We start from the raw sequence: 12,908 nt of genomic DNA on the forward strand, positions 1-12,908 counted from the left end.
ACTTGCTTTGGCAGCTGTGACTTGTCAAAGAAGAAAAAGCAGAAGTATTACTAATAACATGAGTAATATCAGCATGTGGAACCTGAAGCAGATAAATATAATTTAGCTACTTTGTTGTTCTTATCGTGACATGGAGGAAGGCCTGCTAGTGATAAGCTCGCTAGATACAGGAGCTGAAGAACCACTCCTGGGTGGAACGCAGAACTGACTGTGAGCCATGTAAAGTATTGTTTGTAATAAACAAACAATAGGAGCTCTACATGATATTTACTATAAGAAGAAATCTATTAGATGTAATTGTGAAACACTCCGTTATCCATCAGAGAGAGGCAAGAAACAGCTGCAGAGACAGAACAACTGCTAATGCTGAATAGATGGAATTGTTGTAGTTGGGGAGTATTTTCAAGCTGTTGGCAGATGATTGTTCCTGGCAACAAGGTGAAATGAGATTAGAGAAGCAGGGCAGTATAATAGAACTAGCATGTTTTCCACATTGCAATTATCATCTTTAATGAATGTCAATAAACACAATAAGAAAACATAAAAATCAGAATGTTTCCACCTAATCTATGTAATTGAAGTGTTTATCAGTAGGTATTGATCCCTGAGGCATTGCCCCTCACGTTCCAAGACAAGGATTTGACAGTAAACTTGGAGGTGTGTGGACTGCAGCAGCCATGTTGCATCACACTGAGCCACGGCTGTGTGGTTATGCGTGCGACACTGGAGACACATGAATGTCTCAGCATGCAGCTTAATGTTCACACTCTGTAATTCCTTAGTGTCGAGAATAGCCCAGCCTCCATGTGATGTGCACTCTAGGCTAAATGCATCAGCGGTGAATCACAAGCGTGTCACCTCTGAAATGAATTTGATATTTTTGTCTTCAGACACACTTCCTAATTCCTGCTGGCTAAAATGAATATGATTGTAGTTCGAGGGAACAAGGGCGGGTGTGCCCCTGTTTCCCAAGAGGAAGTGATGAAGCTGTCACTTTGGTACCTAAGGGATGTTTCTTGTGCAACATACTATGTCATTGATTAGTCTGTTACTGACCCTTATTATGTCTGTATTGCACCCATGCACTTTATGGCTACAGCTTGCTAAATTAGCTTGCTAGTGTTAGCTGGTGACATCCAAAAATCCATCACTGATGCTCCAACAGGTGGCATCATGGTGGCTACAATACCTTTCACACACAGTCTGTGGAGTTTACTGCGTACATTCAGTGCTAGCATTTATGAGGAAGCTTTTAGAGACCAATGAGGTAAAGTAACAAAGCAGCAAACTTAAAAACCTTTATCCCTCTTGACAGCACTGGCTCTTTACTTGGAATGACTCTAAATCCATAATTATAATTCTTTAGTAAGACCCTACACACACACACACACACACACACACACACACACACACACACACACACACACACACATGATGTTACTGCAACAGAAAATAAACAATAGTAATAATGCTATCTGTCAGATTTCTCAATAGCTTTGTTTGGAGCATTGATTCAAGTCAAAATACAAATGCACAGAGGTGGTTTTTGCAACCATAATTACACAGAATTACACAATATTTATGTGTGTACATTTGTATGTGGTTTTTGTGATAGACACGGGGTTAATTCTGCTGAGAATTTCTGGAACCTGAACACATTAACCTTAGTTTGCTGAGTTGAGTAACTGCTGTAGTGGACGTTGAGTCTCCCGAGCTGAACATTTTACATTGCTCAACATGTAGGGTAATTAAAGATGTTGGGTTAGGGGTTATTTTTTTGCAGTTTTCAATCCTGTCTTTCTAAACTTCTATCCATGCTACAATAAACATTCCCTACGTAAAACAAGACCTTCCGTCTAGACTAAATTTTAACAACACAAGACATGGGCTGTTTTGTTCATTAATTCATTGAATAATTCAATTGAAGGCTCTTTAATTATTCTACGAAGTGTAAGCTGCAAGGTCTTGCAAGGCTGTTCATATTAGCTTTATGGATTTGTGTGTTTGGTCTATATTATTAACCTAAAAAATGATGAAACACTTGTGGACACTAATTGATGACCAATGACAAAGAAGGGTAACTGAAACTCTTGAATTCTGTAAAACTGAAACCACAAAAGCTGTGAGTCCTTTGACTGGAAAGCTCAGTTTTTGTGTGAAGTGCATCCACACAGTGACTTGAATAGAAAGCAACAAAGAGCTGCAGTTTGAGCAGAAACAGAAACGGCTACTGAACATGCATGAACATTTCCCAACACCAACAGTGTCGCACTGCTGGATGCATTCTCGAGTCTTTGAGTGGATGTCTGTAGGGTTTTTGACCTTAATTTCACATTGATTTTCTTCCTGTTACATCAGCAGTGCGGGTGATTGAGAAAGTTCCTTTGGCAGATTGTGCTGTAAGCCCCTGGCATTATGGCTTTAGTAAGGTTTCTTAGAGTTTCTTTCCTAAAATGATTGAAATCAATTACCTGGTCATGAAAGAAAGAGGAAGTCTGGAGCAAAAAGGGAAGCATTTCATGGAAAATGGAACATACCAACCTATCTGTAATTCAGCAGTGTAGAAGCTTTATAGAACTGTGGTTACCACTGGATCGTGTTTTTAGGGGCTAAGAAATCCACATTTTCATCACATTACAACAAAGAGAAAGAGGTGGGGAAAAATCTTTATAAAATGCATTACAATAACCAATCTAAGTCATCGGTTTGACAGAAAAGAGCAGTTCTGCATCAGCAATGCAGAGCAGCTCATGTAGTTTCTCTGACATACTGTCTTTGATGTAAGCAGAAGTTTCTAACTGTCTTTCTCTATTTTCCCCTCCTCTCGTCCTCCCCTCCCTCCCCACTCTCTTTTCTTCTTCCGTCAGGGCGAAGTGGGACCCAGGGGATGGAAAGGAGAGGTTTGTCGAATTAGACTTTGCGGTATTAGATATAATCCATTCTGTCTTATTCTGCACCACAGTGAGAAGGCCTGTCAAGCCTGCATGGCTGCTATAAAAGACTTACAGAGCCAGTACCTTCAGGCCTGTGGAAATCTGGGCCCCCGGGCAGAAATATACATCACAAAAGCACTCTTTCCCTAAGATGCACACATCTGCAAATCAAACACTTACTCTACTGTCTGCAGAATCACAATTTAAGGAGATACAACTTCCCTCAGTCGCTGCCATTTGTAGGACATCAAAACATATCTGCTTTTTGATCATTAGAAAAGCAGATATGCAAAGCTTCACTGTTATTCACTGTTTACTAAAGCTCCTTTAAGACTGTCATTGCCCTACACCTATATCTGCCAAACCTTTCGCCCGTGCGTGGCACACCTGCAGGTTGACAACAACAGCAGCCTATAAAGTCATTGTACTTGTTCTTAGGCAGGTTTACAGAAACTAGTTTCTCTTGACTGACAAAGCATTTGTATTTGTCACAAATTCTGTCAGTTGAAATACCAGATTCGATCAGTTTCCAACGCTAGCTAGCTGTTCAGCTAGCTAGCGTTGGAAACTTTTATTGTTTCCAACTGACTTGATCTAAACTAAGAAAGCTGTAAAGGTTTTATTACACCCTGGTATAGCAGATGTCAGAAGACTGAGGTAAAAGCTGTATGTCCGAGCCATGTGGATGAAAGTTGCTGTATTAACATGTTTTCACACCCAGGGTGTCAAATGCTGCTGTTTTTGTCAGAGCCACTGGTGTATCAAAGATTTCGTAGACCGGCTGCTGCAATATTGGACTGAATGGAGCAAGGCAGAGAGGAATGAAGGATGACAGAGCACCAGTGCTATTGAACTATTGTGGTTTTGGTTCAAATGTCTTCTCACAGCACCGTGAATGTTAAAAAATCAAAAAATCTCATTCTATGTGTACATGTGGCAAGTTGGGATACCCACCTCACTATTACTGGAACAGCTCAAAAGAGACCTTGCGTGTCACTCATGGACGCCCCAAAAATGATTTGAGATTGAGGATGAGTTTGCAGTGTCTGACTGCCGAGCTAACACCAATGTTGATATGCTACGATGTTTTAAATTCTTACATTACAAGAGAAAGGCTTTTGAATGAGGACAAACCTGTGTTTGACACAGGTAACAGTATCCCAGGTAGTTCACTGTTATTACCTATTACACAACCTTCCAACAAGCCTTCGTATTATTTATCTGCTTATGCAGTTGTTAGGAGTGTTAAGAAAAAGTGTTTAGCAGTCAGTAATTGCAGATCAGTTTTACTGTTTCTCTCTTTAGAGTGTGACTTTTTTGTGCTCTTTTGTTGCTGCTTCAGAAAGGAGTGACAGGTGATACGGGCCCCAGAGGACCCGATGGAAAGAAGGGTGACATGGGCCACATGGGTGTCATTGGTCCCAGGGGATTTCCCGGACAGGATGGGTCGCCAGGCCAACCGGGCCAACCAGGCCAACCGGGATATCCTGGCAAACCTGTAAGTGTGCCTCCTTTCTTATCTGATGTTAACAACCATAGCAGTGAGAATAAAAAAGGACTGAAAAATGTTGGAGAAAGGACACTTTCCTGCCACACCTGGAGAGGTCAGGGTTGGGAGTTACTGTGACACTGCTGTCAGTGTGTGTGAGCTACATGAAGATGGAGAACTGAGCATTGAGAAGATCCTCTAAATCTGCAGGCACGAGCCAGAGCATGTTTTCCAAGTCCCAGAGTGGCTTCAGCTGAATCAAAGTGTAATTGTGTGTTCCAGGGTAAGCCTCCCTCAGACGAACATCTCGTAAAGCTCTGCACTGATGTTCTGCGTAGTAAGTATTTGTTTGTGTTCACATCACTCTGCGGTGCAAAAACCAAAGCCGCAGTTGTCTCAAACATGCATTTCACACAATAGCTTTTCATCCATATCCACTTGTTGCAGTAAATTGGCGAATGGGCTTAGTCTAGTTTAAGTGCAGTTGTTTTGTAAAAGACAGTCTTAAACTCAGAATGAACGTGTTAGTCGTGATAAATCACCTCCTTCCTGTTTTTAGCCTTTGACGTAAAGAAGAATCCAGTGAATGTTTTTTTCTCACAGCTCCTTTTTTCCCACCCATAGATAAAATAAAAGATGGATACTGTACTGTCACCTGCTGGTTTGTAAAGTCCTGTTCTGAAGCCTTGAGATGACATTTCCAATGTTGCCATCTCAGTGTTTTGAAACTGGATGTGACAAATGAGGCGTGGATGTGGCTGTGAAAGCATACACTCATGGACACGAGCTGAATAATGTTCTTTTCTGCCTCTTACAACGACCAAAGGTTTCAGAACTGGTTTAATGTTGGATTCAGTGTAACGAAATTAGTATTTCAGTATTTTGCTGACTTCTGTAGGGTCAAAAGGCTTTTTGTCTCTTAGTGGCCATTTCAAAAATGCAAAATTAAGACAATTCAGCATGTTGTCTGAATAAAGTCTTATGTTGTCTGTACTATCAGGCTTTTTAACTGCTGCTCACAGTCCTGTCTGTCTGCTGTTTTGGGCTAAGCTTTTAGTACAAACCTAAAAAATACAGAGACTGCCTATAGATTCATATTATAAGACTGAATAACTGCAACTACGAGTCTAAAGCTGGCAATTACATGCTGTAGATTATAAGACGCATTAAGCAAAACAAAACAGTCAGATAAGTCAAACTTGACTCAGCTCATTCTTCGTGCTTGCTCCACTTCTGTACCATAGATTCATTAATGTTGAATTCTCTGCAGCTGCTCTATTCCCGTGTTCTACTGCGCGACTGACAGCCTTGAGTTTGAAATCCGCTTCGTAAGCATGTCTCTTAACAGGTGCCATTTTACAGCATGGCACAACCAGAATTCATACATAAGGCGGACGGTCAATTTTTGAGAAAATTAAAGGATTTTAAGTGCGCCTTATAGTGCGCAAAATACAGTGTATTGTTAAAGTGTGTAACAAAAGCAGATTCTTCTCATGTTGTGGCTGTGCCCTACAGACCAGCTGCCAGCATTGCTACAGAGCCTGACTCCTCACTCTAGGTGTGAACCCTGCCAGGGTGTGAAGGGTCCTCCAGGTGAGCCAGGAGCACCGGGACCCAAAGGCTCCATGGGAACTCCAGGCTACCCTGGCAGAAATGGCGCTCCTGGTTACCCAGGACCTCCTGGAATACAGGGCCCCGCAGGCCTCAAAGGTTTGATATGACACAGTTTCTTAAAGTTATGAACCAGTACCTTCAGACAGGTTTATGTTGTCTGTACACAAAGCTTCCTCTCACCAGTGTTATATCTGCTCCACTGTGACAAAAAGCTCCATTCTGGCTCCTCACTCTGATGAAAACAAGGCAATAAGTAACAACACAGCATCACAAAGAAGCGATGGGACAAAATTTACGACCGCTTTCATCAACAGTTAAAATCAAAACAGTGTCAATGATGAACAAATTGGATGTGTTGATGTTCACTGTACCCCATAAAACAAGATCATTAAACAAGCGAACATCAGTGAAAGTCAGCAGAGCAAAAGACAACAAATGCTCCACACCCATCTCAGCGAGCTGTCTGTGATTTATCACCACTTCAACACAGAGAGTGGCTAATCAGCTGTGGAAGATACCACTCCACTGCTGTGTAGCATTTTAACTTGTTAGGCCAGCCATGCAGCGACTTTGGAGGAGCTGGTTGAGAACATTAAGGGAAGACACTGAATAATTCTGTGCCCTGGATGTGCACATATCCAGTGTACAGGTACAGTGGGGCAAAAAAGTATTTAGTCAGCCACCAATTGTGCAAGTTCCCCCACCTAAAATGATGACAGAGGTCAGTAATTTGTACCAGAGGTACACTTCAACTGTGAGAGACAGAATGTGAAAAAAAAAATCCATGAATCCACATGGTAGGATTTGTAAAGAATTTATTCGTAAATCAGGGTGGAAAATAAGTATTTGGTCACCTCAAACAAGGAAAATCTCTGGCTCTCACAGACCTGTAACGTCTTCTGTAAGAAGCTTTTCTGTCCCCCACTCGTTACCTGTATGAATGGCACCTGTTTGAACTCATCATCTGTATAAAAGACACCTGTCCACAGCCTCAAACAGTCAGACTCCAAACTCCGCCATGGCCAAGACCAAAGAGCTTTGGAAGGACACCAGGAAAAGTATTGTAGACCTGCACCAGACTGGGAAGAGTGAATCTACAATAGGCAAGCAGCTTGGTGTAAAAAAATCAACTGTGGGAGCAATCATCAGAAAATGGAAGACATACAAGACCACTGATAATCTCCCTCGATCTGGGGCTCCACGCAAGATCTCATCCCGTGGGGTCAAAATGATCATGAGAACGGTGAGCAAAGATCCCAGAACCACACGGGGGGACCTGGTGAATGACCTGCAGAGAGCTGGGACCAAAGTAACAAAGGTCACCATCAGTAACACACTACAACGGCAGGGAATCAAATCCCGCAGTGCCAGACGTGTTCCGCTGCTGAAGCCAGTGCATGTCCAGGCCCGTCTGAAGTTTGCCAGAGAGCACATGGATGATACAGCAGAGGATTGGGAGAATGTCATGTGGTCAGATGAAACCAAAGTAGAACTTTTTGGTATAAACTCAACTCGTCGTGTTTGGAGGAAGAAGAATACTGAGTTGCATCCCAAGAACACCATACCTACTGTGAAGCATGGGGGTGGAAACATCATGCTATGGGGCTGTTTTTCTGCCAAGGGGACAGGACGACTGATCCGTGTTAAGGACAGAATGAATGGGGCCATGTATCGTGAGATTTGGAGCCAAAACCTCCTTCCATCAGTGAGAACTTTGAAGATGAAACGAGGCTGGGTCTTCCAACATGACAATGATCCAAAACACACCGCCCGGGCAACAAAGGAGTGGCTCCGTAAGAAGCATTTGAAAGTCCTGGAGTGGCCTGGCCAGTCTCCAGACCTCAACCCCATAGAAAATCTGTGGCGGGAGTTGAAAGTCCGTGTTGCTCGGCGACAGCCCCAAACATCACTGCTCTCGAGAAGATCTGCATGGAGGAATGGGCCAAAATACCAGCTACTGTGTGTGCAAACCTGGTAAAGACCTATAGTAAACGTTTGACCTCTGTTATTGCCAACAAAGGTTATGTTACAAAGTATTGAGTTGTATTTTTGTTATTGACCAAATACTTATTTTCCACCCTGATTTACGAATAAATTCTTTAAAAATCCTACCATGTGGATTCATGGATTTTTTTTTCACATTCTGTCTCTCACAGTTGAAGTGTACCTCTGGTGCAAATTACTGACCTCTGTCATCATTTTAGGTGGGGGAACTTGCACAATCGGTGGCTGACTAAATACTTTTTTGCCCCACTGTAATTGTACAACTGTCAGTAATAGTTTAATTCATTTTAAGTTTATTTATGTATCACAAACCATACTGAGTGGAGAAGGCATTTTTCGTCTGAACTCTGCACACATCTGAATCTGCCAGTAGCCCTTTGTTAAATGCAGTGTGATTAAAAAAGCGAGCTATGCCTAACCAATCCAGGAACTCCTTGACCCGGGATATGGGATAACAAAACGTTCTCACTCCCAAAGCGTCGGAAGGTTGGTGGTTCAATCCCTGGCTCCTCCAATCTGCATGTCAAGTATCCTTGTGCAAGATACTAAGCCCCAGTTCTCCGATGCATCCATTGGAGTGTGAGTGCAGTTAGAAAAAGCAGTAAGTTCAGAGAAAGTGTGATTGGGTGATCATGGCTTTTTTATAGAGCACTTTGACGACTCCGGGAGAGTAGAAAAGAATAAGAATCAGTCCATTTCCTATATTACGAGTTTGGAAAAACGAGGAAACATGAGAACTGTTTGGAATGAATCTACACATATAGGTTTATTTTACTTAAATCGCTTTGGAAAACACCATCTAGCACGATTAAGGTGGTGGTTAAGATTAGGGATAAGGTTAGGGTTAGGGCTGGAATACATGGCTGGAGCGTGTATTACTGCGGGAGTGTCATTGTATTCGATGTCATTCACAATCCGCCGTGTATCATGGGAACGGCCACCTTTCGCGTTCCCATGGGACGCCTCGGGATGTGACAAGTTGTCGGTATGTTACACGTCGGGAGTGAGAACCACCTCGGGATAAAGATCAAACTGTGACACCTCGTTCACCTTGCGATAGTCAATACAGAATCCTATAGACTCTTTTTTTTCTACCACAGGAACTATGGACCGTGCACTGTGTGACTCTTTCAGCCCTATGAGTAATTTGTCTTTTGTGCTCAGGTAACCAATAGGGCCTTAAACATACTGTCACGCCAAGGCTCTCTGGGCCTGTGTGAGATGGCAGGCAGCCCACCGCCATAGCCTGAAACACCTCCAGGAAGGACTGGGGGTCATCTGCCTTCCTGTTTGGTGTAGCACCACCACCAGAGCAGGAGGCGATGAAGTAGCCCCAGACTGAGCAACCAGGTTCTCCAGCACCCATGTCTGTCACTTAGCCTGGGTGTCCAGCTGCCGCTCATTTGCGACCATCACCACCATCTGAGCCAGTGCCTTAACTGGCTGCAGTACCTGTGGGTTCAACATGTCACAGTCATTCAGCCGACCCGACCATTAAACTCCTGCCACCATATTGGACTCGACTCATATGCTGTTTTTCTGATATGTTGTGTTAGTTTTATGTCAGACAAAATATGATGGAAACTGAACCTTTTGGTATCGTTTCCTTTTTCAGCATGGGAAGTTATTGTTTGCATGGAAAACAGACGTAAAATGTCCCCAAAACTCAAATTTACAGAAAACATGGCATTTTTGTTCCCGAAGCTCTCAGTCTGAATCTAATGTTAGTTTTTAAACACAGACCTATCATATCCCCAGGTGACATGGGACCCAGAGGGTTGAAAGGCAGAAAAGGAGATGGAGACCAGGGACCACCAGGACCACCTGGACACCAAGGTATGTTTCATTGTGCACATATTAACCTATTAACTGCTTTTACAATCCCATAACCTCCACACTGGTACTACCCTCTATTATTCACCTATGCCAGGAACTTTACCTGAGAGTTCTGGAAAATGTGTGAAAGCTCTTAGTAGTGTGGATGTTTAATAAATGCCACAAATATACCACGAAAATGAACTTGAATGATATCCCATTCTTAATTTTAATATAGTGCACATTTATGTACACTTATAAATGTACATTTAAGTACGTTTATAAGGCTCTTCTATCTGCTGACCCCACTCTGTCATTTTATGTGGTTGACCACTTTGTGGCTGAGTTTTTGTTGTTCCCACCCACTGTGTCATAATACCACTGTGGAGTTGTTGCATTATTTTGTAAACCTATGATCTAACTGACTTGAACTTCCTAATTCAATTATCACTGACCTAAATTAGGCTAAGTACAGAGGTGGTTCTTATTTCAATCTTTTCTTTTCCCTCCAGGGATTCAGGGTCCCCGTGGCTTTGATGGGATTGGCCAGCCGGGCAACCAGGGAATCCCAGGCAAACCAGGCCCCCCGGGAGATCCTGGCAAAAGGGGTAGCCCAGGACTTCCAGGGGTTTGTGACATCTCTATGTGCTATCAGACCTACAATCTCAGGGAACACTACAGCAAAGGACCACACATCTGATGACATGGGAGTGAGAGAGGTTGCGTTTGACTTGGCACACACTGCTGACACCTTTAAGACAGAGATATCTGCAGCCAAGGCAGTTGTAACCTCATGAGCTGGTATGAACAGAAATAGGGAGGGCATTGATTCATGATCACTGAATTCATGATCAAAGAGGGTCAAGCTGGCTAGCGTCCTAGATATTTTAAACTTCTAAAGTTTAAATAGTGAATTCTAAATCCTGATTGAGTCAGACGAACACCAAGAGCTGTAACTGAGTCGCATTGTTTTTGTCAGTGTAAGAGGCAAGAAGGCCAGGAATCTGAATAATAATAAATATGTCTACCTCCTTGTTTACCTGAATTACTGTTTAAGTTAATGATACAGAAGGCAAATATGATTAATACCCTCAATAAATATGTATAACCTCTATTAATTAAATCGTGGGCTAATGTGAGAAAAGCACAATTACTATAAACTGCATATTAAAATATTAAAGAAATAGAAAAGGATCAGTTCTTATGCTGTGCTTGGAACCTCTGCTTTTCTACTGAGGATCAGCCAGTGAGGTTATTTCTGTCGTCTGTGCAGCTCTGCCTCTGAGAAATGATGCCATCTGCAAATGGTAAGAAGTGCAGCACCTGCCGCGATGATGAATCAGGATCTGTTGTATGGAACACATTTTCACATGATTATGTTGTGGTTCGCTAAACGCTTTGGTCAAACATATGAATTTAAACAAAGTTCAAAGGTTCATAACTGATAAAGATCTTGACCTCCTTCAGGTGCACAGTACATGTAATCACTAAAGGTGGAAAAACATATTTATGTCATGTTTTGTGCACAGAGCATCACAATTTGTTCAAATCCAAAGCTGTGACAGATGGGTTGTCTTTGTTTTCATGAAACCTGTTACTGCTTTTAATCTGTCATATTTGTTTTCTTGTTTGCCAGTATTATGTATTCACTTTGCATTCCTTTTGTGTTCATGTGGATTACTGTAAAACCTCTGTCAGTGGCCTTAATTCACCTCATCTGCAGAATGAACAAGTCCTTTATATTTGAAGCTTAGATTAAGTTCTTTCTTCTTCTTTCAGGTGTGTATTTTATTTTAAAAACAAACTCTAATTGTAATATTGCTGCTTAAGCCACTTGCAAGTGAAAAGGTCATCCATGTCTTCAACATTATCCATCGTGTTTCTGCTTTGGATTTCTTTTCTCTATTTTTAATACCGTTAAAATCATTAATTATTTCTAGTCACTTTCCTTTTTCAATCATTTATTCTGCCTTATAAATTATACAGCTTTTTTTTTTTATCTTAACAGTCTCCAAACACCTCACAGGGCACAATCCATCACATCCTAGACCCCCTTTTAATTTGAAATTACTGGAGGAAGTGTGGAGTTTTATTAATTTCAACCTGAAAAAACAAAAACTAAAAAAAGATATATGATTCAGACTCACGGGAGTCTGACTAGTGAGTACTGTAGTAATATTATTATTCAAACACACCCTTATAGTTGAGAATTAAAAACAAACTATTCCTAATGATAAAGCTAAGAATAAGAAAATTTAGCACAGGTCAATGTACTGATAAAAACAGGGTACTATCTATATCGTGGTTTTCAAAGATATATTATTGCAGCAGTGAATATATTTGGCAACATGTTGCTATTTAGAATTTTTTTTACAAAAATGAAACGCCTATAACAGCGTTGGAACAGAAAGTTATGATACGGACGCAATTTACAAACATCAAAACAGTATAAATGTTATTTTTAAATAGGTTTTACTTTGTCAATGCATACAATGTCCTTTTTTTAATTTCTTCATATTTGGAGAAAACGCTCACATTTACTGTAGACAATCAGAATACTGCATTAAGAGGAAATGTCTCTGTGACCTCATGAAGCAAAACTTCTTACCCTCATTATGCAGACTATCTATAAATATGTGAACTGACCAACCTTTGGTCCCAGGCTCAGCTGGAGCAGCAGCAGTTGTTTGGACTTCAAGTTTGGGTTCATAGGCTGCCGCTTGGTTAATTGTTACCACAAAGGCCCCAGTGCTCCATAGAATACTTTCTTGGTCTTACACAGCGTCACAGTCACAGAACAATGAACTGAATTAGGCATCCTTCTTAAATGTAAGTATGTTTAGTCGTCCTACAGCAGGATCACAATGTGAACAAATTCATTTTACAATTATATGTTAATAATTTTGCGATACAGTACAAAACATAGCATTTTAATGCTAACAGGCTAACATTTAAATATTCCTTTTATTGTGTTTTTTAATTAACAAATTCTCTCCATTCTTTACCCAACTGATAGCTAACAGTTAACAAAATCAACTCTGCTTAGCTGTGTA

The 12,908-nt window shown here is 41.4% G+C and overlaps 1 protein-coding gene across 1 annotated transcript in view; it reads left to right on the forward strand.

The window, feature by feature from the left end:
• Window positions 1-12,604, forward strand: part of LOC146566635 (uncharacterized) — a 75,276-nt gene extending 62,672 nt beyond the window's left edge. The window contains exons 26-31 of the mRNA XM_085286187.1: window positions 2,868-2,900; window positions 4,276-4,431; window positions 4,705-4,759; window positions 5,938-6,132; window positions 9,799-9,876; window positions 10,368-12,604. Of these exons, the coding sequence (XP_085142313.1) occupies window positions 2,868-2,900; window positions 4,276-4,431; window positions 4,705-4,759; window positions 5,938-6,132; window positions 9,799-9,876; window positions 10,368-10,555 (705 nt within the window). The 3' untranslated portion in view covers window positions 10,556-12,604. The remainder of the gene's footprint in view (window positions 1-2,867; window positions 2,901-4,275; window positions 4,432-4,704; window positions 4,760-5,937; window positions 6,133-9,798; window positions 9,877-10,367) is intronic.
• Window positions 12,605-12,908: the final 304 nt, after the last annotated feature.

Source organism: Mchenga conophoros, linkage group LG9 (genome assembly GCF_057382185.1).
Source record: "Mchenga conophoros isolate Kocher_MC1m ecotype Shallow Benthic linkage group LG9, M_conophoros_male_GT1.1, whole genome shotgun sequence".
Lineage (NCBI taxonomy): Eukaryota > Metazoa > Chordata > Actinopteri > Cichliformes > Cichlidae > Mchenga > Mchenga conophoros.